Source organism: Pan troglodytes, chromosome 10 (assembly GCF_028858775.2).
Source record: "Pan troglodytes isolate AG18354 chromosome 10, NHGRI_mPanTro3-v2.0_pri, whole genome shotgun sequence".
Lineage (NCBI taxonomy): Eukaryota > Metazoa > Chordata > Mammalia > Primates > Hominidae > Pan > Pan troglodytes.
This window is the reverse complement of record NC_072408.2, coordinates 44,593,872-44,621,027: the sequence shown is the minus strand read 5'-3', so window position 1 is coordinate 44,621,027 and position 27,156 is coordinate 44,593,872. Positions and strand designations below refer to the sequence as shown.

General features: G+C 46.9%; 2 protein-coding genes across 4 annotated transcripts; one reads left to right on the top strand and one right to left on the bottom strand.

Annotated features, from left to right (window-relative positions):
- Positions 1 to 1,265: 1,265 nt before the first annotated feature.
- SMAGP (small cell adhesion glycoprotein) lies at positions 1,266 to 26,285 on the bottom strand. 3 transcript variants are annotated; one of them, XM_001142607.6, is made up of 4 exons: positions 26,158 to 26,285; positions 25,158 to 25,229; positions 2,678 to 2,758; positions 1,266 to 2,034 (listed from the first exon to the last, which is right to left on the bottom strand). In XM_001142607.6, exons 2-4 carry the CDS (start codon positions 25,189 to 25,191, stop codon positions 1,856 to 1,858), a joined length of 294 nt encoding a protein of 97 aa, XP_001142607.2. In that variant the 5' UTR covers positions 25,192 to 25,229; positions 26,158 to 26,285; the 3' UTR covers positions 1,266 to 1,855. The 3 variants fall into 3 exon arrangements, with proteins under 3 accessions (XP_001142607.2, XP_003313744.1, XP_009423652.1); XM_003313696.3 differs by lacking the exon at positions 26,158 to 26,285 and adding an exon at positions 25,961 to 26,043; XM_009425377.3 differs by lacking the exon at positions 26,158 to 26,285 and adding an exon at positions 25,450 to 25,879.
- Positions 25,478 to 27,078, top strand: LOC104001534 (uncharacterized). The gene is made up of 3 exons (XM_016924778.3): positions 25,478 to 25,608; positions 25,802 to 26,305; positions 26,622 to 27,078. The coding sequence occupies exons 1-3, from the start codon at positions 25,478 to 25,480 to the stop codon at positions 26,656 to 26,658; spliced, it is 672 nt and encodes a 223-aa protein (XP_016780267.2). The 3' UTR covers positions 26,659 to 27,078.
- Positions 27,079 to 27,156: the final 78 nt, after the last annotated feature.

Here is a 27,156-nt window from a genome sequence, read left to right as displayed (position 1 = left end):
AGAAAAGGTTCTGGTATAGCAATTTGTATACGTTGAGGATGACCTTTAGTTTCTCCAATGTTCTATGTGGAGAAATACTGAAAACTCATAGAATCTAGGTTGCCAAGATAGATTCCTCAGCTCTTTTATTTATTTTTTGAGACAGGGTCTCCCTCTGTCACCCAGGCTGGAGTGCAGTGGCAGTGTCTGCTCACTGCAACCTCCACCTCCCAGGTTCAAGTGATTCTCCTGTCTCAGCCTCCTGAGTAGCTGGGATTACAGGCACCTGCTACAACACCTGGTTCATTTCTGTATTTTTAGTAGAGACGGCTTCACTGCGTTGCCCAGGCTGGTCTCAAACTCCTGACCTCAAGTGATCTGCCTGCCTCGGCCTCCCAAAGTATTGGGATAACAGGCAGTGAGTCACTGCACCCAGCCAGATTCCTCAGCTCTTGATCTTAACTTGGTTGGGTTTGAGCTTGGACAACAGAGGCAATACATTAAGACTTCAAAGGAGATCTAGCTTAATTCCAAAGTGAACAATATCTGATGAGCTAATAATTTATACCAAAATGTGCCTTTTAAACACAACTTATCTTGAGACTAAAATCCAAGAAGCTTCTTGGCTTGATTCTGAGGATACACTGGGAAAGGTGGTAGGTTGATTTTTCCTGGTTCCTTCTGTATATATGTAGAAGGGATTCTGGGAAATTCTGGCCCTTGCCAGGATGGAGGCTTGAACCAACTCATCTCCCGGGGTACTTTTTTTTTTTTTTTTGAGACGGAGTCTCACTCTGTTGCCCAGGCTGGAGTGCAGTGGTGCAATCTCAGCTCACTGCAAGCTCCGCCTCCCAGGTTCAAGCCATTCTCCTGCCTCAGCCTCCCGAGCAGCTGGGACTATGGGCGCCCGCCACCACGCCCAGCTATTTTTTTAATATATTTTTAGTAGAGACGGGGTTTCACCGTGTTAGCCAGGATGGTCTCGATCTCCTAACCTTGTGATCCGCCTGCCTCGGCCTCCCAAAGTGCTGGGATCACAGGCGTGAGCCACCGAACCCGGCCCTCCCAGGGTATGTTTCTAATGATGTTCCCCTGGAACAAGCTTTCCTGCACCGTCTTTGTCTCAAATCCCTGAGATAGTTCTGCAAACTTCTAGAACTTTCCTAGGGTTCTTATTGCTTGGAAGAGAACATATGTAAAGGCGCTAAATAGGGAAAAGAAAATGTCAAAAATGTTTAAGCAAAAATAAGTCAAAATGTAGTTACTTCTTGCACATGAGAATCTGATTTCTGTAGCAATGAAAATTTTTAATTTGGATAAAAATCATGTAAGCATGAGGTTGTTGGGGAACACGGAAAGGAAGGGCTCAGATTAGGGGATGTAGCACATTTATCAGGAGGTAAGATCTCCATAGTCTCCTACCCCTCCTGGCCTGGCCTTTTACTGTGGTATCCAGCCTCTGGGAAGACCTTGTATGAACAGTATCTCCACTGGGGCTATCACTAGGTGACCAGGTAGCGGACAGAGTAGAGCAGCCAATGACCCTAACTCAAAATCTTTTCTCTCCCTTCAACCTGTGAAAAAAGATGACTGGGCACATACTCAGATGTCCCCTGGCATAGCCACATCTTGTTGGCCAGTCACAAACACCAGCTCTAGTAAGAGGGCCTGGTTAAAGATACCATAAACAGCTTTCTCCATGTCCCTGGTCCCTGGAGTCAGTGATGTCGGCATTTGGGACTGCGACCTGGCTGGAGCTTGGATTTGCCCACATCAATCAATGCTTCTCCCTGGCTTCAGAGAAAACTTTCCCGTAATAAGCAGTCAACGTGTTAGCGATGGAGCCAGGAATAAGCTCCTTGGGGCCTGGGAGTCATTAGATGAAATATTCCTCTTTCTCGCTGCCCTTGGCCAAGTCACTCTCCATCTGGACGATGGCACTGGGCTCACCTTCTGTAGGTTCATAGGTGACGTAGCTGCCTTTGTTCTTGTACAGGTAAAAGAAGATCAAGATCACGACCGAGAGCAGGGTGAGGAAGACAACGGTGATAACAACTTGGAAAGGAGAGGGAAAATGTAGAGATGTTTCAGGATTGAGGATGTCTCAGTAGTTTCTGGAGTCATCTGATTTAGTCACTGTTTTCATAAAGATCCTCTTGTTTTCATTAACTAGTGTCCACTTCCATCCAAACCCATGTTCCCCCACCAACCCCAATTTCCATGGCACATAATAGCTGGAGTCTCCTGGTGCTTAAGCTAAGGACACATGCTTTTGATTTCTGACAAAACTGAACTCCCTCCCAAACCAGTTCCTGATTCTTATAGAAACGGGAAGGAGGGAACAGGAAATGGCTTATCCTAACAGGAAGTGGTTTATCTGATCCTCCCCCTCTTCCTCACCCACTCAACCAACCACATATATCCTCATCCCTACCCACGTCCTCAAGTGTAACGTCCATATGCATATCTATTTGCGGCCACCTCCCAACCTGTCATTTACTGGTAGTGCCTCTGACAGAAGCCTCTGAGTCTTTTATAGCTGTGTGTGTGTGTGTGTGTGTGTGTGTGTGTGTGTATGTGTGTGTGTAATATAACTTACATGCCAGAGTGAGCCCATTAATGGATTTGGTCAGGCTCCCTCTGGAGAGAGATGCCCTTGATCCAGAAGGTCCCTTGGAGTTGGCTCAGAGTCTATTACCTGCAATGAGTGCTGTGCTGGCTCCATCTTCTGGGGACAGGGCCTCAGTGGGCCGTAAAATTGGGGTGGTCATCAGTTCTTCTGGAAAATGTAGAAAAGTGGAAAAGGAAATGGGGTGAATTCTTTTGTTTGACCTTCAAATTTCACCACCCCACCTTCTTCCCTATCAAAAGTTTATCATTTAACTCCTATAGTAAATCCAAATAGAAAATCCTGGAGAATAAAGAAGAAAATAAACCACCACCCAAAGACAATATGTTGATGGATTTCTCCCTGCATAATATAGTGATTAAGAGTAGGGGCTATAGAGCCTGATGGACTGGGTTTCAAATATGAACTCTGTCCTTTACTAGCTGTGTGACCTTGGGAAAATTACCTAACCTCTATCTGCAAAATGGAGGTAAGAGTACCTACTTTAAAACGTTGCTGTGACATTTAATAAGTCACTCAGTAGGATAAGCCATTATTAGGAATGCATATTTTTACATAAGTGAGATCAAATGAGATGTATGTGTATATATTTACATTATATAGCATGTGCATTTTCTTGCAGCATTCTTACAAATTCTTTGTAAACATTATTTTAACATAATGAAATAGTGCTCCTCTCCTATTAAAAACCCTTTTCTACACTTCCAGGATAGGCCCTGCAATTTGAAAGGTTCTGAAACAGGCCTCTCCTCTACCCTAAAATAGATCCTGCACCCCCTCCTGCTACGGGTTTATTTATCCTTCAGAGCGTGAAAGTCCCACCCTAAAGTCATTACCCAGGGACAGAACATGACAAAATGAGCGGTCTCCAGAAGTCCCTTTTAAGTGTTTACACAGGAAGTCAGGAAGCCCTTCCATTCTTTCCTATTAGCATTTTAATGTAGAGGTTACTGCAGGATAGAGGTCTCCTGGGGAAAACCAGCTGGCTGATCCTGGCAACACCCACAGGAGGCACCCCGACCTGACTGGCATCCCATAAACAGCAACACTCACCCACTGCCTCCTCTTTGCTAGGCCCTGTGCTAGATGAAAGGTCGAGCAAAACAGACACGGGCCAGCTTCCTGGGGCTCACCCTCCACTGCACCCCACAGCTTGCACGGTGAGGAGCTGCTTAAGTGCACTTAGGAAAGTGTGCAGCCGAGGGGCCTGATCTAGTCTTCCAGCCGGTAGCGACCCCCCAAGGGAGGAATATCTGACCTGGGAGCTGAAGCAGGGGTAAGAGTTTACCGGGTAACAGGGATGGGGCACATTCTAGGCAGAGAGAAGAGCCTGGGTCAAAGCTCTGAGACCAGGGGACTCAAAGGCGAGCGTGGCCGGAGCGCGGTGTGAGCATGACTCCCGTCCAGTGCCTGACATGTTCAGGTTTCCATCCACAGCAAGTGAAATGAGGGTATCAGTGGTGGTCTGGTGGGCCTATGCTAAGAGGGGCCAAGAGTGTTGAAGGGTCTTTCCACGCGGGCCCAGGGGAGCCTGATGAACCATCCTCATCTCGCAATACAGAAAGCAGAGGCAGGCTGTCCAGAGCGCTTCCCCTCCCGAGGCCAGGCCAAACCTTTCTCCACTGGTCCCCACTCTTTGTCTAGGAATGGTAGTACCCTCAACCACTCTGTGGCCTTGGGCGAATGGTTACTGTGGTGTTTTACACACACACACACACACACACACACTCTCTCTCTCTCTCTCTCTCTCTCTAGGTTTTCATCCAGTTCCTGGCTCCTAATTCCCACAGCCCGTTAGCCTTGTGTTATGTTGTGGGTGTGTCACACCGCAGGAGCGGGCCTCAGGAAACAGCATCTCTCCAGCCTTCTCCTGCCCTTCCCTTCACCTGCCCCAAGGCAGGACTCTAATCTTCCTCTGCCTTTCCGATAGTGGGTCATAAGATCCTCACTCCAGAGGGAGAATTTGGGAAGGGAATGCTGACATCATGAAGCTTCCATTAAAAACCCAAGAGGACTGGCCTCAGAAAGCTTCCGCATAGCTGAACATGGCTGGACATGGTGGCTCATGCCTGTAATCCCAGCCCTTTGGGAGGCCAGGGTGGGTGATTTCCTGAGCCCAGTAATTTGAGACCAGCCTGGGAAACATGGCGAAATCCTGTCTCTACCAAAAATACCAGAAAAAACAAAAAACAAAAAAAAATTAGCCAGGTATGGTGGTGTGCACCTGTAATCCCAGCTACTTGGGAGGCTGAGGAATGAGAATCGCTTGAGCCCAGGAGGTGGAGGTCGCAGTGAGCTGAGATCGCGCCACTGAACTCCAACCTGGGGTATAGAATGAGACCCCATCCAAAAACAAAAACAAAACCCCCAAAACAACTAGCTGAACATGCAGAAGTTCCCGGAGGGTGACGCACCAGGGAGGGCGTGGAAGCTCCGCCCCCCTCCCCACACCTCACCCTACACATGTCCTCATTTGTATCCTTTGCAATATCCCTTATAATAAACCAGTAAACACATTGTTTCCCTGAGTTCTGTGAGCTACTCCAGCAAATTAATTGAACTCCAAAGCAGGGGTTGGCAGGGGTGGGAACTCCAACTTGAAGCTGGTTGGTCACAAGTTTTGGAGGCCTGGACTTGTGACTAGTGTCTGAAGGGAGCTGCAGCCTTGGGGACCCAGACCTTGGCCTGTGGTATCTGACACTATCTCTAGGTAGATAGTGTCGGAATTGAATTGGAAGACACCCTCTTGGTGTCTGCTGTGGAACTGCTTGCTTGCTTGCTGGTGCAGAGAAATTCTCAAATATTTTGGGGTCACAGAAGTCTTCTGTGTCAACTGTTGTGAGAGCTGAGGAAAAATGGTTTTAGAGTTTGTCTAGAACAGTTATACATTTTTTTTTTAAGATGGAGTCTTGCTCCATTGCCCAGGCTGGAGTGCAGTGGCGCAATCTCGGCTCACTGCAACTTCCACCTCCTGGCTCAAGCGATTCTTCTGCCTCAGCCTCCTGAGTAGCTGGGATTACAGGTGTGTGCCACCATGCCCAGTTAATTTTTGTATTTTCAGTAGAGACAGGGTTTCACCATGTTGGCCAGGCTGGTCTCGAACTCCTGGCCTCGAGTGATCCACCTGCCTCGGCCTCCCAAAGTGCTGGGATTACAGGTGTGAGCCACTGTGCCTGGCCTATACATATGGATTCATTCATCCATTCTCATCTGTTACCCACAGGAACTATATTAACCAACACTGCAGTTCTATTGTGAAGATTAAATGAGAGAACATGTAAGCATCATATAGTAGCTACTACTTAAATATTATTTAAGGTGACTTTGTTAATATGCTTAGTGATTAAAAGGGCCAGGCATGGTGGCTCATGCCTGTAATCCCAGCACTTTGGGAGACCAAGGTGGGAAGATCGCTTGAGGCCAGGAGTTTGAGACCAGCCTGGGCAACACAGTAAGACTCTGTCTACAAAAAAAAAAAAAAAAAAAAAAAAAAAAAAAAAAAAAGTAAAAATTAGCCAGGTGTGGTAATATGCGCCTGTAGTCCCAGATACTCATGAGGCTGAAGTGGGAAGATTGCTTGAGCCCAGGGGGTTAAGCCTGCAATGAGCCAGCACTGCATTACTGAATTGTTGGGCAACAGAGTAATGAGACCCTGTCTCAAAAAAATAAATTAATTAAAGGGAGAGTTGCTCTGGGTTTGAACCCTGCCTAAGCATATTACTAGGTGACCTTGAGGAAGTTACTAAACCTCTCTGAACCTGGTTGTTGTTGTGTTTTTTTTTTTTTTTTTTTTGAGACAAGGATCTCACTATGTTGCTCAGGCTGGAGTGCAATGGTGCAGTCTTGGCTCACTGTGGCCTCAACCTCCTGACCTCAAGCAATCTTCCTGCCTTGGCCTCCCAAAATGCTGGGATTATAAGCGTGTGCCACCACGCCTGGCAGTACCTCAGTTTCTTGATTTGTGAAATGGGAGTGTGGTATACAGCTTCTAAGATGGCTCACAATGATTTCTGCCTCCTGGTATTGACATCTTTGAGCATGCCTCTCCTCTGGTATATGGGTTGAACCTGGTGACTTGCTTTTAACAGATGATGGCAAAAATGATGGCATGTAACTTCTGAGATTAGTTTATACAACACTGTGACTCCCATCAAAGGGAAGCCCTGAAGTTTATCTACCTGGTCATGACTTCACACATTTCACCATGCACTTTCCTCCCCAAATCGCCCAGGGCTGCAATCCATCTTCCTACCATGGATCTAGAGTTCTATACAGTTGTTCCTAGTTTTGCTTTCTTTAAACATTTTGAGAATTTAGGATGTACAAAGCATTGAGAAGATTAATGTATATCAGAAGCTTGAAGATGAGTAATTTGTGTTCAATCATCAACAGTAACTTACTTTGTACATTAGGTTTAGTGTGGTAGCTCACGCCTGTAATCCCAACACTTTGGGAGGCGGAGGCAGGAGGATTGCTTGAGGCCAGGAGTTTGAGACTAATCTGGACAATATAGCAAGACACCATCTCTATTTTTTTTAAACAAATAATATATGGAGGAGGCTGGGTGCAGTGGCTCACGCCTATAATCCCAGCACCTTGGGAGGCCAAGGCAGGTGGATCGCTTGAGCCCAGGAGTTGGAGACCAGCCTGGGCAACATAGCCAGACTCCCATCTCTACAAAAAAAAAAAAAAAAAAAAAGTTAGCCAGACATGGTGGCACACACCTGTAGTCCCAGCTACTCGGTAAACTTGAGGTGAGAGGATCACTGGAGCCCAGGAGGTCCAGGCTGCAGTGAGCTGTGATTGTGCCACTGTACTCTAGTCTGGGTGACAGAGTGAGACCCTGTTTCAGAAAAAAAAAAAAAAAAAAAAAAAGGATAAAGGTGGGAGGAAACCAGATGATCACAATTAAATACAGACAGTTGTGCTACAAAGTGCTTCTTTAACATGAACTGGCTCACTGGTGATAGGTAACTTAAGGGAATGATGTCAGTCTAATGCAGAAGTCATGTTGGTTTATATGTGACTTCTTTATTTTTAGTTTATTTTCAGTTATCTATTCTTTAATTTTTTTAAATTGAGCAGCCCCTAGAACCAAAAGAGGTTCAGAGGACTCCCCACCCTCTTTAGCTTTAATGTTTAACATGATCAGAAGCAAACTTTCTCACAACTAGAGAATATTTTAGCCACACAGGAAGACCTTAAGAAAAAAATTCTACAGAATGCCTTGCTGCGATGCAGCTATTGGTCAGTTTCCACTTATATGAAGCCATCTGGTGAAGCAGAAAGTGCAGATGAAGAAAGGTGCAAAGAAATTTACCTCAATATTTAAACGATGACAAGAAGGCAGACTCTACATCAGATTTTTTTTTTTTTTTTTTTTTTTTCCAGACAGAGTCTCGCTCTGTCACCCAGGCTGGAGTGCAGTGGCGCGATGTTGGCTCACTGCAACCTCTGTCTCCCAGGTTCTAGCGATTCTCCTGCCTCAGCCTCCCGAGTAGCTGGGACTACAGGCGCATGTCACCACGCCCGGCTAATTTTTTGTATTTTTTAGTAGAGACGGGGTTTCACCATATTAGCCAGGATGGTCTTGATCTCCTGACCTCGTGATCTGCCCGCCTCGGCCTCCCAAAGTGCTGGGATTACAGGTATGAGCCACTGTGCCCGGCCTATTATTATTATTTTTGAGGCCAAGTCTCACTGTGTCACCCAGGCTGGAGTGCAGTGGCTTCACCTCGGCTCACTGCAACCTCCGCCCCCTGGGTTCAAGCAATTCTCCTGCCTCAGCCTCCCAAGTAGCTGGAATTACAGGCATGTGCCACCACACCCGGCTAATTTTTGTATTTTTTAGTAGAGACAGTTTTGCCATGTTGGCCAGGCTGGTCTCAGACTCCTGACCTCAGGTGATCTGCCCTCCTCAGCCTCCCAAAGTGTTGGGATTACAGGCGTGAGCCACATCGCCCCCCGAAGGACAATTTAAAAAGCATTATATTTGCAACAAGAACAAAGAAAAAGCTAGGCTTGTTTGGGCCTGAGGGGTCAGGTTGGAGGTAACAGAGAAAGCAGAATTCCCTCAGGCCTTTTCACCTCTGTTTCCTATCAAAGAGAATCATTTTTTTGCACTAAGGAGCAGTGGAGCCTTTGGGGACATGGGGGAAGTGAGCTCAAGAGAAGCAAAGAAACCCAGCAAGCACCAGACTAATCTAAAAGGGACCAGATATGACAGCCAAAGGCACTGCAAGAACTTGTAAATGGGATTTCTGTTGGTGACATAGGAGCTTCTGAGAAAGAGAAAGGGGTCGGGAACCTGAAGGGGCCATGGAAGGAAGGTGGAGTCCATAAAGCAATGGTGAGCTTGATGTGACTCCCCAGCAAAGTTCTACAACACACTATTACGGCCTGTTTGGGGGGCTTTGAACTCGAAACAGCAAACATTAGAAGTCAGAATGGGACTACTGAGAGCAAGCTGGGTCAGATAAGCTGCACAGCCTTCTTAGACTGAGATTCCAGGTTCCTAGACAGGGAAATTAAACAGTTAGTTCAACAAGAATTTACTGAGTGTGTACTCTGTGCCAGGCTCTGGGCTTCTATCAGTGAACAACACAGGCAAAAACCCTTACCTTTAAAGTTCCTGCCAGGATTAAACAGAATTACCCAGCAATCTCATTGCTGGGTGGGTATGATCCCGCAATCCCACTTCTAGGTATATACCCAAAAGAAATGAATGGACTTCAACTGATACTTGTATATCATGTTCATAGGAGCATTATGCAATAGCTAAATAAAAGGTGAAAAAACCCAAATGTCCAACAGTAGATAAATGGATAAACAAAATGTGGTATATACATACCCTTAAAGAGGAAGGAAATTCTAAAAAAAAAACAAAAACAAAAAAAAAGGAAGGAATTCAGACATATACTACAACATGGATGAACCTTGAGGACATGACACTAAGTGAAATAAGCCAGGCACAAAAGGACAAACATTCCAGCCTGGCCAACGTGGTAAAACCCTGTCTCTACTAAAAATACAAAAATTAGCTGGACGTGGTGGCAGGTGCCTGTAATCCCAGCTACTTGGGAGGCCAAGGCAGGAGAATCACTTGAACCCGGGAGGTAGAGGTTGCAGTGAGCCAAGATCATGCCACTGCACTCCAGCCCAGGCGAAAGAGCGAGACTCTGTCTCAAACAAAAAAAAGAGGACAAACATTGTATGATTCCACTTATATGATGTGCTTAGAGCAATCAAATTCATAAGACAGAAAGTACTACAGGAGATTGTAAGGGGCTGGAGAAGGGGAAAATGGGGAGTTAATGTTTAATGAGTATAGAGTTTTAGTTTGGGAGGATGAAAAAGTTCTGGAGATGCATAGTGGTGTTGGTGAAGGTATAACAACATGAATGTACTTAATACTGCTGGACTGTACACTTGAAAATGGTTAAAATGGTCAATTTTATGTTATGTATAATTTTACCACAATTAAAAAACCCTCTGTTTATATAATTTACATTTTTAGAGGGGGAAGACAGACAATAAATAAAATAAGGCCGGGCGCGGTGGCTCATGCCTGTAATCCCAGCACTTTGGGAGGCCGAGGCGGGTGGATCATGAGGTCAGGAGTTTGGCACCAGCCTGACCAACATGGCGAAACCCCGTCTCTACTAAAAATACAAAAATTAGCTGGGTGTGGTGGCGTATGCCTGTAGTCCCAGCTACTCAGGAGGCTGAGGCAGGAGAATCACTTGAACCCAGGAGGCGGAGGCTGCAGTGAGCCGAGATTGCACCACTGCACTCCAACCTGGGTGACAGAGAGAGACTCCATCTAAAAAAAAAAGTAAAAATAAATAAATAAATTAAATAAGTAAAAGATATGCTATATTAGACGTTAATTAGCGCTATGTAGAAAAATAAGCAGAAAAGAGGATGCAAAGCTGGGATGTGGTTGGAGTTGTGGTTTTAGAGAAGGTTGTCAGGGGAAGCTTTACTGATGAGGTGACTTGAGTGAAGACCTGAAGAAGGTAAGGGAGGCAGTCATGCAAAGAGCTGATTGAGGAACATTCCAGGCAGAGGGGACAGCAAGTTCACGGGAGGGCTGTCCACAGCACTGAAAAACACCCTGGGGCCAGACATGCTTGGCCTGTTAAATGCACAGTATGGAGGCCCCTGAGTGGGAGTAACAGGGAGAGGAGGAGCAGAGAAAGTCAAGGAGGCCCGTACAACACAGGCCTTGTAGGCCAAGGTAAGGGCTTTTTCAGTGAGTGAGGTGGGAAGCTTTTACAGGTTTTTGGGCAGAGACTGATCAGATTTTTTTTATTATTTATTCACTTACTTATTTTTGAGACAGGGCCTCAGTCTGTCCTCCAGGCTGGAGTGCCATGGTATGATCATGGCTCACTGCAGCCTCCACCTCCCAGGCTCAAGTGATCCTCCTGCCTCAGCCTCTGGAATAGCTGGGAATACAAGCGTGCACCAACACGCCTGGCTAATTTTGTTATTTTTTGGAGAGACGGGGTCTTGCTATGTTGCCCAGGCTTGTCTCAAAACTCCTGGGCTCAAATGGTTCTCCCTCCTTGGCCTCCCAAAGTGTTGGGATTACAGGCATGTGCCACTGTGCCTGGCCTAGGTTTGTGTTTTAAAGCAATGCTTCTCGAACTTTCTTGTGCATAACAATCTCCTACAGATCTCGTTAAAATGCAGATTCTGATTCAGGAGATCTGGGGTGGGGCCTGATTTCCAAAGACCACACTTGTGAAACCCTGAGACCACCATGTTGAGAGGAACCCCAATCCTGCCTGCTAGAGGATGAGAGGCCATATGGAGGAAAACCAAGCACCCCAGGCTCAGCTGACTGCCAGACATGTGAGGGAGACCATTTTGGCCCTTCTAGTCTAGCAGACCTTCCAGCAGCAATACATGATTGAAACAGGGATTGATTTGAAAGGATCCCTCCGACTACAGTGTGGACAATAGGCTGTGGGAAGGTGGCACACGTGCAGAAGCAGGGTGTACCCTGCACAAGTGCACAGTTGCATCTGCCAAAAGGTGTGCCTTTTTCTTTTTCTTTCTTTTTTTTGAGACAGGGTCTTGCTCTGTTGTCCAGGCTGGAATACAGTGGTGTGATCTCAGCTTATTGCAGCCTCCGCCTCCCGGGTTCACACAATTTTCCTGCCTCAGACTCCCAAGTAGCTGGGATTACAGGCATGCACCACCATGCCTGGCTAATTTTGTATTTTTAGTAGAGACGGGGTTTCACCATGTTGGCCAGGCTGGTCTTGAACTCCTAACCTCAAGTGATCTGCCCACCTTGGCCTCCCAAAGTGCTGGCATTACAGGTGTGAGCTACCGTGCCCAACCCCTTTTTCTAATTTCCACGACAGCATTGATTGCTTTTGCAGCAGCTCAGTGAGAAAGTGGTGAGATTCTGAATATAATCTGAAGCAAAGACGGACAGGATTGGATGTGGGGTGGAGTCAAGGATGAAGGCATGGAGTTATGTGAGAGGGGTAAGCCTGCAGGGGGAACAAATTTGGAAGAAACATGATTGCTTACTAGATATCAAAATTCAGATATGAAGATTAGAATTTGGAGGCCAGGTGCGGTGGCTCACGCCTGTAATCTTGGCACTTTGGGAGGCTGAGGCCAGAGGATCACTTGACCTCAGGAGTTCAAGAGCAGCCTGGGCAACATAGTGAGACCTCAGCTCTATTTAAAAAAACACAAACAAGCCGGGCGCGGTGGCTCACGCCAGTAATCCCAGCAATTTGGGAGGCAGAGGCAGGCGGATCACCTGAGGTTGGCAGTTCAAGACCAGCCTGACCAACATGGAGAAACCCCGTCTCTACTAAAAATACAAAATTAGCCGGGGTGGTGGCGCATGCCTGTAATCCCAGCTACTCGGGAGGCTGAGGCAGGAGAATCGCTTGAACCCGGGAGGCGGAGGTTGTGGTGAGCTGAGATCACGCCATTGCACTCCAGCCTGGGCAATGAGAGCGAAACTCCGTCTCAAAACAAACAAACAAACAAAAAAACCACAAACAAACAAAACCTCCCCCCCGCCCAAAAAAAGATATATATATATATATTTTTATATATGGTACTGGAGGTTGAAAAGTCATTAGATATTTAAGACCATAGACTGGGTGAGATCACCCAGGAGTAAGTGCAGATAAAGAGAACCCAAGACTGAGCCCAAGGAGACTGGGGAGTAGCAGCCAAACAGCTTTTGCCACGCAGAGATCATAAACGACCTTTACAAGAGAAGTTTTGGTGAAGTGCTGGATACAAACCCGTAATTTAGGGTGGGTTCAAGGAAGAAATGGAAGGAGAGGAACTGAAGGCAGAATATAAATAAATGCTTACACAAAATTTCTCTGTAAAGGTGAGTAGAGAAAGGCTGTGACTGGAGGGGAAAGGGAGTTCAAATTTGTTTGTTTTTCTGATGGGAGAAATGCCAGCATGTTTGCATACAGATGAGAATGACCCAGATGAGAGGCACAATTGATGATGCACAAGAGTCCTTGAAGGGATGAGATCTAGAGCACAGAGGGGCTGGGGGGCTGGCTGCAGACAGCAGCAGAGACAGTGCCATTGGAATAGGAGGAAAAGCAGAGTATATGGGCACAAATGCAGGTGGCAGGTTGATGGTGACGGTGCGAGCCTTTGGCAGTTCTCTTCTGATAACTTTAATTTGCTCAAGAAAATAGGATCTTAACTGGGCCCAGTGGCTTGTGCCTATAATCCCAGCACTTTGAGAGGCCGAGTGGGGAGAATTGTTTGGGGCCAGGGCCAGGAGTTCAAGACAAGCCTGGGCAACATAGTGAGACCTTTGTATACATTTTTTTTTTTTTTTGAGACAGTCTTGCTCTGTCACCCAGGCTGGAGTGCAGTGGTGCCACCTTGGGTCACTGTAACCTCCTCCTCCCAGGTTATAATGATTCTCTTGCCTTAGTCTCCCGAGTACCTGGGATTACAGGTACCCACCACTACACTTGGCTAATTTTTGCATTTTTAGTAGAGATGGGGTTTCACCCTGTTGCCCAGGCTGGTCTCGAACTCCTGACCTCAGGTGATCTGCCTGTCTTGGCCTCTCAAAGTGCTGGGATTACAGGTGTGAGCCACTGTGCCCAGTCTACCCATTCTAAAGTAAGATCTTAACTGGGCCCAGTGGTTTGCACCTATAATCCCAGCACTTTGAGAGGCCAATGTGGGAGGATCGCTTGAGGTCAGGAGTTTGAGATCAGGCTGAGAGCAACATAGTGAGACCTCCATCTCTACAAAAAAAATAAAAATAAAAATAAAAGCAATAGCCAGGCATGGTGGCACACACCTGTAAGTCCAGCAATTTGGAAGGCTGAGGTGGGAGGATTCCTTGAGCCCAGGAGTTCAAGGCTGCAGTGAGCTATGATTGTGCCATAGCACTCCAGCCTAGGTAACAGACCCTGTCTCTCAAAAAATAAATTAATTAATAATTACAAAATAGGATGTAAGATAATCAGTTGAGAGTGAAGGTAGGAGGGACTTAAGGAGAACTGAAGGTGCTGCAAGAGTAAATAGCATCAGAAAACATACAACAACATTATTTATAGGCCGGGCACAGTGGTGCATGCCTGTAATCCCAGCATTTTGGGAGGCTGAGGGCAGGTGGATCACCTAAGGTGATGGAGGTTGGGAATTCAAGACCAGCCTGGCCAACATGGTGAAACCCCATCTCTACTAAAAATAAAAATTAGCTGGGCATGGTGGTGGGCACCTATAATCCCAGCTACTTGGGAGGCTGAGGCAGGAGAATCACTTGAACCTGGGAGGCACAGGTTGCAGTGATCCGAGATCGTGCCATTGCACTCCAGCCTGGGCAACAAGAGTGAGACTCCATCTCAAAAAAAAAAAAAGAAAGAAAAGAAAAGATTATTTATAATATCCTTGTGGACAAGGTAGAGAAATACAGCCTGGCTATAAGGCCTAAGTGAGGCAGTAATGGGTTGTTAAGGGATGAAGTGATGCCAGTCTAGACAGAGACTCTTTCACTGTGGTTTAACCTTAGTCCTTTTTGAATTGATAGTTATGTCAAATCATGCAAGGGCCAAAATAAGGCCTTTATGTAATTTGAAATAAAAATATTAAATCATAAAGCAAGTATAAGAAAGTCCAAGGCTGGGTGCAGTGGCTCATGCCTGTAATCCCAACAATTTGGGAGGCTGAGGCAGGAGGACTGCTTGAGCCCAGGAGTTCAAAGCCAGCCTGGGCAACATAGGGAGACCCTGTCTCTACCAAAAAAAAAAAAAAAAAAAAAAAAAGCTGATAGTTGAACCCTGAGGAGGATTCTAGAGGATCACTTCAGTCTGAGAAGTTGAGGCTGCGGTGAGCCATGTTTGCGCCACTGCATGCCAGCCTGGCTGACAGAGTAAGACCCTGTCTCAAAAAATATATATTGAACTTCAAATTCTTTGCAAGATATATACATATATATTTTTGGTCTTATGCTTTATTGGTGCCTTCTACAAAGGCTGAGCTGAATGCCCTTGGGGTAAATGCAGATCCTGCAGACCCAGGGAAGATTCGACAATTTTAAAATTTTTTGTACAGATGGAGTCTTACTGTGTTGCCTAGGCTAGTTTTGAACTCCTGGGCTCAAGTGATCCTCCTGCCTGAACAACACAAAGTGCTGGGATTACAGGTGTGAGCCACTGCGCCCAGCCCTGACAAATTTGTTAAAGGCTTCAAAGCTAGAGGGGCAACTAGTAAACTGATAAACACAGACACATTTCAAATGACTGAAGAAATGCATCAAACTGAACAAGATGAGAATTTAACACATTCCTTGCTCTTAGGTTCAGGAAGCCAACTACTCACAAAGAATGGGGAAGCTATGGCTTAGCAACATCATATATAAAGTACTTATGGGGGGTCCCTAAAAAAACCACTGACACTGGAAGGATATACTCCAAAACAGCAGCAGGAGTTACAGATAGGTTGTGGAATTCCCAATGATTTTAATTTTCTTCTTTTTTTCTTAGAGACAGGGTCTTGTTCTGTCACCCAGGCTGGAATGCAGTGATGCAATCATAGATCACTGTAACCTTGAACTCCTGGGCTCAGGCAATCCTCCCACCTCAGCCTCCTGAGTAGCTGGGATTACAGGTGTGTGCCACCATGCCTGGCTAATTTTTAAAGTTTTTTGTAGAGAGGGAGTCTTGCTATGTTGCCCACGCTGGTCTTGAACTCCTGGCCTTAAGGTATCCTGCCACCTTGGCCTCCCAAAGTGCTTGGATTACAGGTGTGTGCCTGAATTTTACGTTGTTTTATATGCTTTCCTTTATATTCCGAATTTCTCACAATGATAAAGAATTACTTTTATAATCATAAAAAATTAAAGATTGCTGTTATTTTAGGCACCAGCAATATAAATATGGTCTAATAATGGAGGCCACAGTACTGCTCTACTTTGTACCACTCCTAGACTGCTGAGTTCATCTGGGTGTCATGGTTTCTTTTTTTTTTTTTTTTTTTTTTGGAGACAGGATCTCTGCTCACGACAGATCTTGGCTCGCTGCAACCTCCGCCTCCCGGGTTCAAGCGATTCTCCTGCCTTAACCTCCCAAGTAGCTGGGAGTTACAGGTGTGCACCAGCACAGCCGGCTAATTGTTTTTTTTGTTGTTGTTGTTGTTTTTTGAGACGGAGTCTCGCTCTGTCACCCGGGCTAGAGTGCAGTGGCGGAATCTCGGCTCACTGCAAGCTCTGCCTCCCAGGTTCACGCCATTCTCCTGCCTCAGCCTCCTGAGTAGCTGGGACTACAGGTGCCCGCCACCACGCCCGGCTAATTTTTTGTATTTTTTTAGTAGAGACGGGGTTTCACCGTGTTAGCCAGGATGGTCTCGATCTCCTGACCTCGTGATCTGCCCGTCTTGGCCTCCCAAAGTGCTGGGATTACAGGCGTGAGCCACCGCGCCCGGCCAATTTTTTTTTTTTTTTTTTTTTTTTTTTTTTTGAGACGGAGTCTCATTCTCTGGCCCAGGCTGGAGTGCAGCGGCGTGATCTCGGCTCACTGCAACCTCTGCCTCCTGGGTTCAAGCGATTCTCCTGCCTCAGCCTCCCGAGTAGCTGGGACTACAGGCGCCCACCACCACGCCCAGCTGATTTTTTTGTATTTTTAGTAGAGACGGGGTTTCACCATGTTAGCCAGGATGGTCTCGATCTCCTGACTTCGTGATCCGCCCGCCTCAGCCTCCCAAAGTGCTGGGATTACAGTATTTTTAGTAGAGAGGGGGTTTCACCATGTTGGTCAGGCTGGTCTCGAACTCCTGACCTCGTGATACACCTACCTTGGCCTCCCAAAGTGCTAGAATTACAGGTGTGAGCCACCGTGCCCAGCCTTAATTTTTTTTTTTTTTTTTTCTGAGACGGAGTCTCACTCTGTCACCTGGGCTGGAGTGCAGTGGCTCAATGTTGGCTCACTGGAACCTCCACCTCCCAGGTTCAAGCGATTCTCCTGCCTCAGCCTCCCAAGTAGCTGGGATTACAGGCACCCGCCACTATGCCCAGCTAATTTTTTGTATTTTTAGTAAACACAGGGTTTCACCATGTTGGCCAGGCTGGTCTCGAACTCTTGACCTTGTGATTTGCCCACCTCGGCCTCCCAAAGTGCTGGGATTACAGGCATGAGCCACCACACCCGGCCTGGGTGTCACAGTTTTGAGGTGAGCAGGCAAACCATGTCAGATAAGGAAAGCTTGCAAGAGAAAGCCCAGAGAAAAAAAAGGGAGCCTAGAACTTGAATTCTGTCTTCTAATATGCCAAGGCATGACCTGTACAAGAGCACTAATAGCAGAAACTGGGAAAGACAGATGTCTCCCCAACAGAAGGAAGAGCAAAACTGGACAAAAGCTAGGTAGCATCTTGGAGAGAGAATTCTAGGACAGAATGGCTAGTTGAACTAGCTGAGCATCAGAACCCCTCTCAGCCTTAATTGTTGAATTTTTATAAATGGAAAGTGTTCTATTAGAATTCTCATTAAAATCAAATTTTAAAATAAAAAATCCAGACATACTTAGAATGTCTATCTGGAGAGGAATGATGAAATAAATTACAGGCCATCCATTGTGGAAACAGTTGCTAAAACGAATATGAGATCTACAATATTACTGGGACAGGATACATGGTTAGATGAAAAAAGCAAACTGCCAGGTGGTATATGTAGTAGGACTGCATCTTTGTTTAAAAAAAAAAAAAAAAAAAAAAAGTAAATTGGCAGAGTGCAGTGGCTCACACCCATAATCCCAGCACTTTTGGAGGCTGAGGTGGGAGGACTGCTTGAGGCCAGAAGTTTGAGTCCAGCCTGGGCAACATAGCGAGACTCCTGTCTCTCTGTATATTTTTTTTTAAGTAACTTTAAAAACCCCTATAAATATGCATATATATGTTTGTACATAGAAAAGGTCTAGAAAGCTATTCTCTGAGGGGCATGTATTACCTTTCAATAAAAGAACATGCTTGGCAAGGTGGCTTACACCTATAATCCCAGCAATTTGGGAGGCTGAGGCCAGAGGATCACTTGAGTCCAGGAGTTCAAGACCAGCCTGGGCAACATGGCAAAACCCTGTCTCTACAAAAAATACAAAAATTAACTGGGCATGGTGGCACGCACCTGTGATCCCAGCTACTTGGGAGGCTGAGGTGGGAGGATCACCTGAGTCTGGGAAGGTTGAGGCTGCGGTGAGCTGTGGAGCTGTGATTAAGCCACTGCTCTACAGCCTGGGTGAAACTGAGGCCCTGTCTCAAAAAAAGAAAAAAAGGACAAACAACAACAAAATAAACTAAGTTCAGGAAAGCTGGCATAAAAGGAGGAAATGGCTTATAGCTTTTCCCCCATTCTCTCCCGTTTCTACCCCATTTTTTTGTCCAAACAAAGGAATAATTATTAAATAGCACTACAGTCTTTCCAAACCTTCCCTGCTCAGGTTCATAAGATTGAAGGCCTCACCCAAGTCCTAACCAATAGCAAATGACCTTCAAGATCTATTCTGTTCACTTACTCTTGTTTTTGTTAACCCAGATACTGGCTGGCTTCTTTGTGGTCCTTGTTCCCAGGCTGAGCTAAATCTCTTATCACTGAGGCATCAGATCTTTTGCCACCTGAGTCTGCCAGCCTACTTATTTGCTCTAGACCTGCCCAACAAAGGGCGGCTCCCCGAGTTCTTTCCATGGGAAGCCACCCTGGGACTCGGCCCCCTTTCTTCTGCCTTCTCTTTCATGTGCACCAGCCAGTTGGGTGGAGTGAGACCTTGGGAGCAGTACACCATGACAGAAAGAACATAGGCTTGCAGTAAATCAGACTTGGCACAAAATCCTGCCTCTGCCATTACTAGCTGTGTGACCTTGGGAAATTTTTTTAATCTTTGAAAATTTAACGGTGACTCATGCCTGTAATCCCAGCACTTTGGGAGGTCGGGGTGAGTGAATCACTTGAGATCAGGAGTTCGAGACCAGTCTGGCCAACATGGTGAAATCCTGTCTCTACTAAAAATACAAAAATTAGCTGGGCATAGTGGTGGGCGCCTATAGTCCCAGCTACTCGGGAGGCTGAGGCAGGAAAATTGCTTGAACCCGGGAGGCGGAGGTTGCAGTGAGCCGAGATTGCACCACTACACTCCAGCCTGGGTGACAAGTGGGAAATTCCATCTCAAAAAAAAAAAAAAAAAAAAAAAAAGAAAAGAAAATTCCTTAACTCCCCTGAACTTCAGTTTTTCCTTCTGTAAAATGAGACTAAAACTTGTTTCATTGGGTTGTGGTGAGGAATAAGTGCAATGAAAAATGCTGCTTTGGGAGGCTGAGATGGGAGGATCACCTGAGGCCAGGAGTTTGAGACCAGACTGGGCAACATAGTAAGACCTTATTTCTACAAAAAATTATTTTTAAAATAAAATAAAGAAAAATGCTAAGTGTCTAATACAGGGTGAGGACAACCTAGGCGGTAGCTGGTGTGATCATTTGGTGGCAAGAGATGAGCTTTACCTGGCACGGTGGGCAAAGGCCACAAGGCACAGTTCCACTCTGCCCTACTTCCAATAGGGCTGACTTATGCACTAGGCACAACAGGCACAGTGCCCTGGCCCCACAATGCTTCGAAAGGCCCATGAAAATGTTTTAAATGATTTTCATTTCTTTTATAATTAGAAGGAAAAGAAACAAAATTTTAGGTCAAAGAAATATTAAGGTTGTTATGCCATTCAATTACTAATTATAAATATTAATTATATTATATTATCATATTCTTCCTTACACTGATGCAGTTGTAAAATATGATTTTTAATATTTTAAGTGAAGGAGGAGCCCACAAAGACAGAAGTGCCCAGGGCTCAGGAGTCATAATGTGGCCCTTCCTTTCAAGGTTCCTGGAGGATATCTTCTCTAGGAAGTCTTTATAGACTGTGAGGGAGGAATAGGTGGGAAGGTGGGGGAAGGGAAATGCAAGACAGGGGTGGAAGAGAAGAGCTGGCCTTTAGTGATCCCATCATTTAAAGTATAAGCTTTCTTCCTATCTGTGATTTCTATTCTTTTGTCTATTGCTGTCTCTGAACTTACACTTGCTTGGACCCAGTGGATAGGAGACTGTCCTAAAACACTACTTCACCCATGTCACTCGCTGGATCAAGAATGCAGCCAGGTGAGGTGGCTTGCGCCTATAATCTCAACAACTCAGGGGCAGAGGAAGGAGCATGGCTTCAGGCCGGGAGAGTTGCCTGAGCAACATAGCAAAACCCTATCTCTGCAAAAAATTTTAAAATTAGCTGGGCGTGATGGTGCATGCCTGCAGTCCCAGCTGCTCAGGAGTCTGAGGTGGGAGGATCCCTCAAGCCCAGATGTTTGGGTCTGTAGCGAGCTAGGATTGTGCCACTGCACTCCAGCCTGGGCAACAGAGTAAGATCCCATCTCTTAAAAAAAAAAAAAAAAAAAAGGTCAGGCACAGTGGCTCATGCCTGTAATCCTAGTACTTTGGGAGGCCAAGGCAGGCGGATTGCCTGAGCTCAGGAGTTTGAGACCAGCCTGGGCAACATGGTGAAACCCCGTCTCTACTAAAATACAAAAAATTAGCCGGGTGTGGCAGTGTGCGCCTGTAATCCCAGCTACTCGGGAGGTTGAGGCAGGAGAACTGCTTGAACCCGGGAGGTGGAGGTTGCAGTGAGCCGAGATGGTGCCACTGCAATCCAGCCTGGGTGACAGAGCAAGACTCTGTCTCCAGAAAAAAAAAAAAAAAGAGAGAGAGAGAGAGGGCTGATTCAACGATCAATTTTTAAAAAAAAAATTTTAAAGGATATAAATATACAACTGAACAAGAACAAAACAAATCAACTAAAAAATGGGACAAGACTTGAATAGACATTTCTCCAAAGATATACAAATGGTCAATAAGTACATGAAAAGATGCTCCACATCACTATCACTAGGGAAATGCAAATCAAAACCACAATGAGATACCACTTCACACACAATATGATGACTACCGTTAAACAGAAAGTAACAAGTGTTGACAAGGTTGTAGAGAAACTGAAACCTTTATGCACCGCTGGTAGGAATATAAAATGGTGCAGCCGCTGTGCAAACCTATATGGTGGATCCTCAAAAAAATCAAACACAGAATTACCACATGATATAGCAATTCCACTTCTGAGCATACATCCCAAACAACTGAAAGCAGGGTCTCAAGAAGATATTTGTACACCCATGTTTATGGCAGCATCAGTCACAATAGCCAAAAGGCGGAAGCAACTCAACTGTCCATCATAGATGAATGGATAAACAAAATGTAATATACACATACAACAATATTATTCAGCCCTGAAAAGGTAGGAAATTGTGACATGCTACAATATGGATGAACCTTGAGAATATTATGCTAAGTGAAGTTAGCCAGACACAATAGGTCTATTGTATGATTCTACTTACATGAAGTACCTAGAGCAGTCAAATTTACATAGACAGAAAATAGAACGGTGTTTGCAGGGAAATGGGGAATCAGTGTTTAATGGGTGTCAAGTTTCGGTTTGGGAAGGTAGAGTTCTGGAGATGGATGGTGGTGAGGAACATGAATTACTTAATACAGTAGTCCCCCCAGGCCAGGCGCTGGCCTGTAATCCCAGCACTTTGGGAGGCCGAGGTGGGCGGATCACGAGGTCAGGAGATCGAGACCATCCTGGCTAACACGGTGAAACCCCGTCTCTACTAAAAATACAAAAAATTAGCCGGGCGTGGTGGTGGGCGCCTGTAGTCCCAGCTACTCGGGAAGCTAAGACAGGAGAATGGCGTGAACCCATGAGGCAGAGCTTGCAGTGAGCTGAGATGGCGCTACTGCACTCCAGCCTGGGCGACAGAGCGAGACTCCGTCTCAAAAAAAAAAACAACAGTAGTCCCCCCTTATCTGCGGTTTTGCTTTCCTAGGTTTCAGTTACCCATGGTCAACTGCAGTCCGAAAACATTAAATAGAAATTTAACAGAAAAAGAAAATTCCAGAAAGGAACAATTCATACATTTTAAATTATGTGCCGTTCTGAGTAGCGTGATGAAATCTCACACCCTGCTCCATCCTGCCTGGAAAGTGAATCATCCTTTTGTGTCCATGCTATAAACGCTTAGTAGAGTACCACAGAGCTTGTGTTCAAGTAACCCTTATTTTACATGACAGTGGCCCCAGAGCACAAGAATAGTGATGCAATTTGGACATGCCAACAAGAAGTGCTTCAAGTGAAAAGGTGAAAGTTCTTGACTTAATAAAGAAAAAAAAAAAGAACTGTGTACTGAGGTTTCTAAGATCTATAGTAAATAAGACATTTTAAGTGAGAGAGACCATTTTCACATAACTCTTATTACAGTATATTGTTATAGTTGTTCTATTTTATTATATTGTTAATCTCTTATTGTGCCTAATTTACAAGTTAAGCTTTATCATAAGTATGTATGTACAGGAAAAAACACAGTATAGATGGGGTTCAGTACTATCTGAGATTTCAGGCATCCACTGGGGTTTTTGGAATGAATCCCCTGTGGATAAGCGGGGACTACTCTGCCACTGAATTGTCTGCGAAAAAATGGCTAAAATGGTAATACCTGTACTATGTTTATTTTACCATAAATTTTAAAAAAGAAAAAATGGCATGAGCCTGTAATCCCAGCACTTTGGGAGGCCGAGAAGGGCAGATCACTTGAGGCCAGGAGTTTGAGACCAGCCTGGCCAACATGGCGAAACCCCGTCTCCACTAAAAGTATACAAATTAGCCGGGCGTGGTAGTGCACGCCTGTAATTCTAGCTACTAGGGAGACTAAGGTGGGAGAATTGCTTGAACCCAGGGGGCGGAGGTTGCAGTGAACCGAAATCAAGCCACTGTACTCCAGCCTGGGCGACACAGCAAAGACTTGGTCTCAAAAATAATAATAATAAAATTTAAAAAATGTAAACAGCTCCCCCTTGCCAAGGTTCTAATCCCTCAGCTAGCTGCCAAGGTATCACCTTTTTTCCCTTGTGGGCAGGATTATTCTGGAGGTCCTCTGCCCACCCGCTTCCTGAACATCCTCCAGGGTAAATTGTCTCTGTAGCTTCACACATGGTATGAGGTATTCTACCTTTATCTAGAGCAGGTACACATGAAAAAGGTATTCTACGTTTCTCTAAGATACCCGTTGCGCCCCTTTGCCTGTATGAACCTTGTCCGTCTTTCAAGGGCAAGACTCAGATCCCCTTCCTCACCCACCCATGAAGCCTTTGCTGACCTATTCCCCCGCCCCTGACTCCGTGTCCCCCTAACTCTTTTTTTTTTTTTTTTTTAAGACAGGGTCTTGCTCTGTCACCTAGGCCGGAGTGCAGTGGCATGATCTCGGCTCATTGCAACCTCCATCTCCTGGGCTCAAGGGATCCTCCCACCTTAGCCTTTGGAGTAGCTGGAACCACAGGTGTCTACCACCAAGCCCGGCTAATTTTTAAATTTTTTTGTAGAGACGGGGTTTCGCCATGTTGCCCAGGCTGATCTCGAACTCCTGAGCTCAATCTGCCTGCCTCAACCTCCCAGAGTGCTGGAATTACAGGCGTGAGCCACCATACCTGGCCATTTCTCTCTTTTATCTCTTCTCACCAGACAACTAAAAGTCTGAATTGTGTGCATTACCAGTCACAGAGGACACCGTCTTAGACTTCCACTGGTGGTGTCACTCACCTGTTTCCACATCAGTAAAAGCAGAGAATGCCTGTCCTAATGACAAATGTGACTGTGTATAGGAAGACAAAGGTGTATAGACCAACCAAGGGTTTGTTCCTCTCTCTCCCTAACTAGCACATGCTGAAAACAGTCAATAAATAACTGATAGTTTGTCCGGCCCAGCCTGATGATGAACTAAAAGGTGGGCATCCATTCTCAGAGTGCTGAGCAGTAGTGCCCGGCCTCCGCACACCTTCAGGGAACAATAGGGTTTTGATGCTGGGTCTGTATCACCAGAGGAGTGGAATGAGAAGGCCAGCAAAATCACTTTCAAGGGAAAGATGGGTTTCTAACAAGTACTCAGTGCTAATAACCAACGTGACTGAGTGCTTACAAGATACTACACACTCTTCTAGGTGTTTTATATGAGTTGTCTCATTTAATCTTCATAAATCATAAGATAGGTACTATTTTCCCTATTTTGTGAATGATGAAACCGGAGCTTAGAGGTTAGCAATACTATCTTTAGCAGGTTTTTAAAAAATGATTTCCCTGTTATCTTTGAAGATTCCTTTTCCACATTTAATTACAAGGGTTTCTGCTACATTCTTTGCCATAGCTATAAATTATTAGACAGATGAATGTAAAGCCCTTCCTTTAGGCTTATACAATAATCTTCCTTCCTTCCTTCCTTTCCTTTCCTCCCTCCTCCCTCCCTCCCTTCCTATTTTTTGAGACGGGTCTCACTTTGTTGCCCAGGCTGGAGTGCAATGGCACGATCTCGGCTCACCTGTGCTTCCCAGGTTCAAGCGATTCCCATGCCTCAGCCTCCTGAGTAGTTGGGATTACAGGCGTGCACCACCACGCCTGGCTAATTTTTTTGTATTTTTAGTAGAGATGGAGTTTCACCATGTTGGCCAGGCTGGTCTCAAACTCCTGACCTCAGATGATCCGCCCACCTCGACCTCCCAAACTGCTGGCATTACAAGCATGAGCCACCACGCCCGGCCTCTTTCTTTCTTCTGAATTAGCAATGGGGTCTCACTATGTTCCCCAGGCAGGTCTCAAACACCTAGCCTCAAGAGATCCTCCTGTCTCAGTCTCCCAAAGTCCTGGCATTACCGACATAAAATTATTTGATAAACCGAGGTTACAAAGCTTTGTGAAGTCACCATGTCCATGTGACTTCAGATTAAAACCGTATTAAGGGGCACACTCTAGTTCCTGCTTCCTCCCAGGCCCTTCCCGTGTGAGGCAGGCAGAGAGAGGTGGGAGTCTTCCCACCTGGGCTGAGGCTTCCAGGACTGGTCTGGGGAAGGGGATGTTGAACAATTCTTTCTCACTGGGATTAGGAAAGGCCTTCACCTACCTCTTGGAGAAGGAGTAGTCAGGAGGCTGGTCATTGTCACTAGTGGTTGAGTTCCTTGGAGAAGAGGCAGATCTGTAGGAAGAGGGGCAAAGACAGGAATGTAGTGGGTGGGCCCCTATGGCTTTGAGTCCTGGAAGTCCCAGGAAAGCCTCTGGTGCCAGGTTCTCCCAAGTCCCTTCCCCTTTTCCACTTGTCCTCTTCTGGTTTCCCTGAGTATCTCCTCAGGCTCCAGGTACCGATAGCTCTCCACAGGAGCAGGTCTGAGGCCGCATGCAGTTTGACGGGGTGTTACCTTCATACGCTCTCTCCCGATCCTTTCAATGGGCCACCAAATTTACTTAGATCTCTCAAGGCCTGAGAAAGTCAGGCAAAGGTTCGCAAATCAGCAGCGAACCCAGTTTCGCCAAAGCGCGGTAACAGGTACCCTAGGGTTCCACAGCTCGGAGTTCTGGTGACGCCATCCACCAGGTGTCAGGAGAGGGCCGGGAAGGTCAGGACCCGCGCCCAGGCTCCAGAGCGGAGTGGGCGCAGCGCAGTAGCCGGGCCGGGACCGGGAGGCGAGGGCCGTGGGCCGCCTTCTGGCTCGCCTCGGACGCTGGGAGGCCGGACTGGCCGCCCCCTCCGGGCCTGCTTTCGCCGTCCAGGGCGCGGTCCGCGCACAGCCTGCCAAGCCTCACTTGGCCCCAGCCCGCGCCCCGCGCCCCGGAGATCCTCGACGCCCCTGCGAACGCGGGGTGGACGCGACGGGCTGGGTTTGGTCCTCGCCCCGCGGCCCCGCCCCCGCCCCGAGCCCCCCGCGTTACCAGCACCCCGCGGACCGCGCTGCGCTGGGGGCGGCCGGTGCGTCGGGGCGCGGCGTTCCCAGCCGCCGCGACCCTCTGCCCCAGCGGAGCGCTGAGCTTCGGCCGCTCCCGGTTTCGGTTCCTGCCACGGCCGAGGTGGCTGCGGCGAATGTGGGCGACCCGGCTCTCCGGCGCCCTCGCCCTCCCCTCGTGCTCACCTTTCCAGTCGGACGGGCTGCTGGTGAAGGGCCGGCGCCGCTCCGCGCGTCCTTTTGAACTCAACGGGGGCGGGCACCGCGGAGTCGCGGAGGCCAGCAGAGGCCGAACGAGGACCCCGAGCGGAGGAAGCCGCGGGTGGCGCGCGGGGTTGGCGCAGAGGCCGGAGGGGGTGGGGGGCAGGCCGACGGGGTGGGACAGGAAAAGCGGAGAGAAACCGCCCTCTGCAGGTCCCCTTGGCTCCCCCGGGAGGAAAGGCAGCTTGCCCTTCTCCGATTGTCACTTTACTCTCCATCCGGAGCCGCTTCCTTTCTCGCCGCGAGGCTCGGGGTTGGGTGGGGGGACCAGATTGGAGCCGCGGGCTAACTGGGATCCGTCCCATTTCCCTGGGCTTGACGTTCTCTGAATTTTTAGCTGATGTGGAAAGTTACATTTATTTGCATTTGTTTATCGCTTGCTCACATAGGTCTGTGTCCCGAAGCTTGGCAGATGAGCGAACTTAGCCAGCACACCCCCGGCCGTGAAGCAGAGAGGTGAAGCGGGGAGAGCAACGAGCCCCACCCGGGTCTTGCCAGCTGGACGTTCTTGTGGGGCAGCGTTGAGCAGCGGTTAGGAGTGTCGTGGACTTTGGATTCAAACAGCCCCAGCTCTTCTGCTTGCTAGCTGGGTGACTCTGGGCAAATTAACATCTCGAAAATCTGTTTCCTCATTCTTAAAATGCGGGGCTGAAAGTGATCATGCCTGTAAAGCCATCTCATATCCATGGTTCTAGAGCATGGTGAGCACCTCAATTTGAATAATCAGTGCCATGCTTTAGCTACCTCTTGACTCACTCGTTTGTGGCAGGAAATGTTCCCAAATTAATCAGAAGAATTCAGTGACTAAGAGGATGTAATAGTATATAACGCAGGCACTGGAATCAGCTCTGCTGTGTGATCTTGGACAAGCTGCTTCTGTTTCGTTTCTCTTATCTGGGGCAATACCTGTCTGATAGAGTGACT

What these genes read in the sequence shown, in the direction of transcription:
- SMAGP (XM_001142607.6), bottom strand. Translation starts at nt 25,191, where the DNA reads ATGACCAGCCTCCTGACTACTCCTTCTCCAAGAG. An exon ending in GACTACTCCTTCTCCAAGAG is followed by an intron (nt 2,759 to 25,157) that starts GTAGGTGAAGGC and finishes TACATTTTCCAG; the next exon opens with AAGAACTGATGACCACCCCA. An exon ending in CAGCACAGCACTCATTGCAG is followed by an intron (nt 2,035 to 2,677) that starts GTAATAGACTCT and finishes CTCCTTTCCAAG; the next exon opens with TTGTTATCACCGTTGTCTTC.
- LOC104001534 (XM_016924778.3), top strand. Translation starts at nt 25,478, where the DNA reads ATGGGCCACCAAATTTACTTAGATCTCTCAAGGCCTGAGAAAGTCAGG. An exon ending in TTCCACAGCTCGGAGTTCTG is followed by an intron (nt 25,609 to 25,801) that starts GTGACGCCATCC and finishes TTCGCCGTCCAG; the next exon opens with GGCGCGGTCCGCGCACAGCC. An exon ending in AGCCGCGGGTGGCGCGCGGG is followed by an intron (nt 26,306 to 26,621) that starts GTTGGCGCAGAG and finishes TTGCTCACATAG; the next exon opens with GTCTGTGTCCCGAAGCTTGG.